Below are 6,811 nucleotides of genomic sequence, written 5' to 3' on the forward strand. Positions count from 1 at the left end.
TCATCACATCTATCTATTTTTTGAACTATCAAAAACTATTTTTTCAATTATAGGTCCTGATTTCGTCACTTCAGACATTGTCAACAATATTTGTCAACTAACATTGTACAAATAGTTTAATTCAAAGATTTTTGTACATAATTTTTGATACATAAGGGTGTCCACCCTCTCACATAAGTAAGGTCTGCTTTCCCCTAACATTTCCTTTGTTAGACAATTGTTCTATACAATTCACTCTAGCACAGGAGATTTTACGTATGTAAGAAGGTGGATACCCTTATATACAAAAAATTATGTACTCCTAACATTTTCTTTGTTAGACAATTTTTCTGTACAATTCACCCTAGCACAGGAGGTTCTAATAGTTCTTGCCAACTTTTTTAGGTGAGCAATCACAATAATCCATTTTAGAAGGGGCAAAAGTGCAAATCACCCCACTCAAACAATCGCGACTCTCGCGGTCAGTTTAGGGTTCTTAGATTCTCTGCCAGTTTGTCTCAGACGTACATATATCATTCATTCTCTTCACTTCAGTCCCTCTGTTCAATCGTAAGCCCCTCATCCACACACTGTATATTTACTAATAGTTTATTTAGGATATACAAATTTCATTCCTCAGGTTGAATGTCATTTTGCATTTCTTTTTGGTTTATTAACTGCCCATTTTCGCCGTTGAATATACGGTTAGATTCTCAGTTATTGGGTTTTCCTCTTTTATAATAAAGTCGTCTTTTTTTCTTTTTTTTCTTTCCGGGTTTTTTTTTTTTTTTTAAATTTGTTTTTTGCGATAATGTGAGATGATTGAATACCTTGCTGATGAAAAGTCTATTATTGTAACGGCCTTTTCATATAGAAACTTTTGGGTTGCTTTGATTTTTTGGTATTCTTTTATTTAATTATTATTTAGATTGTCTTGTGTGTACCTCAAGCTATTCAAAGATTTCTTGTTATGATAAACAAGTGTATATAATTGCGGAGTAATGTGTTCAACTATGAAAATGGAATCTTTTCAGAAGAAAATCTTGAAATTTGGTGGGAAAAACCTCCACGTTTAAAGATAAGGAAAGTTATTGGGTTCTAAATCTTCTCTATGTCAGTATGGTTTTGTATTGAATTGATGTCAATGATTTGTGGTTTAGATGGATTTCATTACTGTGGTGCTAGTTACTTTGTTTTAGAGTTTACATTGTTCTGTTTTCTTCTTTTTCTATTACAGGGGCCTCAGTTTTGAGCGGTTGTACAGATTTCATTGGTGACTAGATTTTGTAATATCGCGGACAATCATTGATGGCCATCCTTTGTGCTGGTGAATCACTTCTGCTGTCTTGCCTTTTCATTTTCGTTGAAAAGCTGGATTAATTTAATTTAGTTTCATGCTTTCTCTGCGATCAAAATTCATAAAGGCTAGGTTTCCTCATTGGGAAAGTGACACATTACAGTTGGTTTTTACTTGATGTGGCTACAAATAATAACATCCTGAGGATGCTCGTATTCAAGGAAAATGAAATATTCTTTCTTGTTAGTCTTTTTTAAGCATTTCAAAGATTGTGGAAACGAACAGGGATAGGTTTCCAGTGAGTGCTGTGCAAGATAGTTAAAACGGGGTCCCTTTGTTGTGTGGCTGCCAGGCCACATGGATCTAATGCAACCAGCAGGGAGTGGTCTTTGGGGCCACACGAACCCTACTGGCGAACTAATACAAGTTTTTCACCACCACCTCCCAGATGGGATATCGGATTCCAATCTGAAGGGCTATCATTTGGTTCTCATGATGGTATTCAATTTTATGGGTCTTCTGCATCAGCAAATAGCAAAGAAAGTGGTAATTGGGGGAGAGGTAATCATCATGCTAATCACCAACATCTGGTACCTGATGGAGTTGGCCCATATTTCAGTAGTCCGATCAATATCATTCCTGAACAGCAGTCGACTCTCCCGACAATACAGGAAATCAGGGCCAACGACTTTGGTAATTCAAGAAGAGGTATTAAAATAAGTGATTCAATTTCCCCCTACATTTCTATTCTTTTGCAATACTTCATTTGCTGGTAGTTTCTATGTCCTTTTTATATACATTTTACTGGTTTTTTCCACATGCGTTATTACACCTTTAAACTGAAATTTATTGCTACCATCATTAAGTTTATGTTCTATGCTGATACTTTGCTAATTGTTCCTTGCTTTCATAATGTTCATGTTCATGTTTATTTTGTCTTTGTTTCTCTCATTTCTCCTAATGCACACATATTCTTTTAGATCCAACTTTAGTGAAGTAACTTATGGACCTGATTACATTACATACATGTGTGTGTGTATATAAGTGTATTCTGGTGGAAAGGCTTTATGGAAGAAAATTTATAATGCTGAGTTATTTGTAGAAAAGGAAAAGAAAGAACTTCTGAACTTTCCGTCGGTTTTCTTTATGATGCAATACACAATGGTTACCGAAGGCTTGTGCAATGGTTGTTTGTTTAATAGTCCTTAGAACTCTTGACAAAAACAAGCCTACTCCAAATGAAATGATACTTTATTTTTGCCAGCTGTAAAATTGTAGCTTGAGCACGAAATGCACTCTCCCTTTCCAAGACACTCCCAAAAAAATTATAATAAAAATAATAAACGACCTACAAAAAGAAAAGAGCACGTAACAATTTTCTATAGAAAAGTCAATGAATGATGGTTCAACATAGTTTGCAAGCAATAATAAACCACTTGGGGAGCACTGATCTACATATCATTAATTTGGAACATTCAGTTTGCCATTCAGTGAACTTCCCTGTCCTTAAAATAAATTACTATTTCCCTGGCTTTAAGCATATTACTTTTTCCCAGTGTTTGGCATCATCTTCTAGTTTTGTGATCTTTATAATGTCTTACCAATTATCTCAAAGACTCAAATAATATGTTTCTTGTGTTTTCTTAAGTACCACTGCATTAATCAAAGGTTTAGAACTATGGAATATAATTATATTTGTTAAACACTAGCATTTAGAGAAAACAAATGCAGCGCTTCAATTGGTGAGTAAAAACGTTTTGGCAATTATTTTATTTTAACGTTTCTGTTTGAATCTTTCAACGTGGTGCTGGATCAAATGGAGTTGTGAAAAAGATGTCATGCGGCCGACTCATAGTATATTGTGATTAATGTTTAGCTGCTTCTTTCTGTTGGATTCTTCAGTTTTCATAACATTTGCATATGTTGTGCATGCCACTTTTGTGATACTTGTGTGAATGTGGTACTCTAATATGATGCTCAAGAATGAGTGAAACATATGATAAATTGAGGTTCACCTAATTGGACACTGGATCCTCCCTAAGGCTCCTAGTTGAGTGCGGGAAACTTAGCAGCTTTTACACTGTATAACAAGCGTTTCCTGCATGTTGATTCCAAATTTTCACTAGAAATAATGATTGACATGTTAGATAACTATCATATATATATAGCTGGGATTATGCCATGTAAAGAGTGCCCATATTTTCATCTGAAGATAAGTTTCAACTTTTTTTTGCATTATATTTTATGGTTGTGACAATTATATCATATTTTATGGGTTTAATTTGTAATTATTAATACTTAAGGTGCTGGAGATAGTACTAGTTAAAATCCAAGGATTCAATTTTCTATCATTATAATTAAAGGACTAAATGTTGTCATATGAAGATTGGGTACTTGGCTTGCAATTATATGATATTTATCCACTTAAAAGGATAAGCGACCATTTGATTTTCATTTTTGGGAAAGAAAGAACACAAAGAGTAGAGGAGAAGAATCGGGAAACATGAGGAAGAAAGGAAGGCAAAAAAAGAAAAAAGAAGAAGAAGTGGGTTTTCAAGCTTGGGTTCTCAATGGCTTGAGGAGCCTGATGATTTCAGAGTTATAGTCACACGACACATTGAGTGATACGAGTCAATTTGATAAAGCACGAAGTAATTATTTTGGGCCTGTTGCATAATTTTTTCATAAGCATTTGATTTTGGTGCATATTTACTAGTAACTCATAGTCAGCCTTGATGGTGGAGCCTTAATGGTGGATCTGACATCTAATTAGCATTTGTCATCGACGCACGTCGAGTTTCGGGTCCACTAGGGTGATTCAAAACAGGTCGTGTCGCTTTAAAATATACATGAAATCAGTTCAATCCATTCGCGAGCTTCCATCAGCAATAAATATCTTGGACTCTACAAGTACAGCCCCCTCATGTGATGGAGCTATAAGTCTTGCTGTACACAAGAGTGTACAGCAAGCACAGCCCAGAAAAAAATGTGTTCCTAGAAAGTTGATTAGAAATTTTCCCTTCCTGTGGAAATTGAGCGCGGTCTATACTTATATTCTGTTTGTGTCTTTACAGGCTTGGCGACTTAGTGCCATCGTAATTGCTAATTTCACTTAAACACTTCCTTTATACAAAAGAAAGCCTAAAAAACAAGAAGAAAATGAAACTCATGAGAGTAAATGTTAACTGCACCTTTTGCTTTTCTCAAGGTGCTAATATTTCTTATTGCAACCTTCCTTTGTTTGATGCAGTTTTGAGGCAATTATCTTTCTCACCAGCATATGAGGTATCGCTTATGAGTTTGTAATCTTCCTTTGTTTGATGCAGTTGAGCCAATTATCTTGTTGTAATTGAACTTTTCACTAAAATGAAAGAATTTACAGGGAACATCAACGGGTAGGGATTTTGGAGGTTCGACTTCATCACGGTCAGACAGCAGTGATTATGATTCCATTGCCAAGTCTCATTCCTCACATCATAACTTCTCAAGGCGCCGTTGCTTTATGTCCAAAGCAATTCACCCTTTATCCTTTCCATCAGAAACACCCACAAGACCTACTGATGACACGGCTGTCAGGCTGCCTGAATTTGATGCCATTAATCTACGAAAAGACAAGAGCCATTTGAGCAGTGCTAGTAGCAGTCTTGACCTCGCAGATATTTCGGAGCCACTTGAATCTGATTTGTCTTGTACATCTTGTAATCCTCCTGATAAGTTCAGATGTGGATTGTGTGAGAGGTTTCTTTCACAGATATCACCTTGGAGTTCTCGATGGATCATTAGAAGTGTGGATATGCCAGTTGCTGCTGTTCTTTCATGCCGTCATGTATTCCATGCAGAGTGCTTGGAGCAAACAGCACCAAAGGTACCCAAAAGTGACCCACCATGCCCCAATTGTTTCAAGTTTGAAGAGGAAAATTCCCCAGATCAACAGGTGTTTTCTAAGTTGATGAGTAGTTTCCCAAGGCTTAAACATTTTCGCGAAGATGTGCCGTCCAAGCAGTGGGGCAGTTTACAAGCGGAAGATTGTGTTGAAGGGGCTCTGCATTCACCTACTTGCAACAATCTAGTTAACCGAAATCGATTTAGGACAAATCTTTCCTTGAAGGGCAATTCTGGCAGGGAATTGCCAGGAAAATTGTGGAAAAGTGGCTCTTATTCTACCCAATTATTTGCCGGATCAGAGGACCATAGAGCTGCTGGATCTTTGAAGACAACGGCAGGTCCAGTATGAAGCAAGCACTACATAACTGCAGATTGGCTGTTCCTTAACAAGGGACTTCTTGTTGTACATGTTAATCTAATCTAAATGTGAAGATGTTTGGGTTGATATTTATGTCATGAAACATTATTGTAATTTTCTGTATTTCTACATTTTTCGAAGTTCTAAGCGAAAAAGATTGGATTTTGAATTTTTTTTGTACCGACCTTGGAAAAAAGGGCTTATTTAGCTTCAAATTTTTATATTCTAATTTAATTGACGAAAAGATTTGTTTACCGGTTTTCTCCTTCTCTTTCATATTATTAGAAGAAGCTCGCCCCTTCATCTTCAGTTCACTCTACTGAGTTTACTCATCATCATACTCAACTTTGTAATGCGAAAGTTTTTTTCGTTTGAGGTCTCAGGAATTCTTGATTCTTCATTTGAATGTTGTTCGCTATTACATGGTTTGGCTTTCCTACAAAGTTTCCATTTAGTAGGGGAAAAAAACTTTGGATGAAGAAATGGCACTTGAAAAAAATTCATATTGTCACAAACTTGAAATTTCTTGTTTTTTTTGGGGTTGGGGGTGTATACATATTTATGTGATTTCGCTGCATCTGGTCTTCATATTTATACCTAATGTCAGATTAAAAAAAATTTAGGTTTGGGTGTGGGTGTGGGGGTGTGTGTGTGTGTGTGTGGTGATCCCCCAAATTTTTAAGGGGAAATTTGAAAGATGGAATGCTGAAAAGTTGTTAAAGATCAATTCTATCACCATGGAAAGCAAGTTATTTAAAGAAGTTTCGTGGAAATATTTTCTTTTTTTCCTTTACATATTGAAAAGGTTTCTATGAAATTTCTAATGCTTAAACACATTCTTTCATAAAATTTTACACATTTACCCAAATTGTTTTTCTATTTTTTAATCAACATTCTCCATAAAATTACTATTCCAAATTACATTATCCCCAAAAGAAATGTGGCTCAAACAGAAGTTTAATCTTATGTATGTTTCAATGAAATCATGTTGAAGTATAAATATAGTTAGAAATTGAGGATAATTGTCAATTTCGTAGGTGCAAATAGGCTTAGGCATGGGTGGTTCGAGGTGAATAAAACTGGACATCCAGGTGCCTATTTGGCGCCCCCTATTGGAGGGTCGTCCAGCACGTCCCGGTTGGGGGTATTTCAATTCCTACAGTATACTTTAGATGTATCATAATTGAAACCATATGGGTCCTTGTAATTATTGAAATCTAATCCAAATTTAATTTGTTGGTTTGGATTTAGGTTCGATTCTACCCTATATATATATATATATATATATATAT

The 6,811-nt window shown here is 35.6% G+C and overlaps 1 protein-coding gene across 5 annotated transcripts in view; it reads left to right on the top strand.

Moving 5' to 3' along the window:
* Positions 1–341: 341 nt before the first annotated feature.
* Positions 342–6,811, top strand: part of LOC111395836 — a 7,415-nt gene continuing 945 nt past the window's right edge. The window contains exons 1-3 of one of the 5 annotated variants that reach the window (XM_023022039.1): positions 351–683; positions 1,217–1,984; positions 4,659–5,695. In XM_023022039.1, the coding sequence (XP_022877807.1) occupies positions 1,634–1,984; positions 4,659–5,510 (1,203 nt within the window). In that variant the 5' untranslated portion in view covers positions 351–683; positions 1,217–1,633 and the 3' untranslated portion in view covers positions 5,511–5,695. The other 4 variants (XM_023022032.1, XM_023022053.1, XM_023022023.1 and 1 more) reach the window with 4 other exon arrangements.

Source organism: Olea europaea, chromosome 1, assembly GCF_002742605.1.
Source record: "Olea europaea var. sylvestris chromosome 1, O_europaea_v1, whole genome shotgun sequence".
Lineage (NCBI taxonomy): Eukaryota > Viridiplantae > Streptophyta > Magnoliopsida > Lamiales > Oleaceae > Olea > Olea europaea.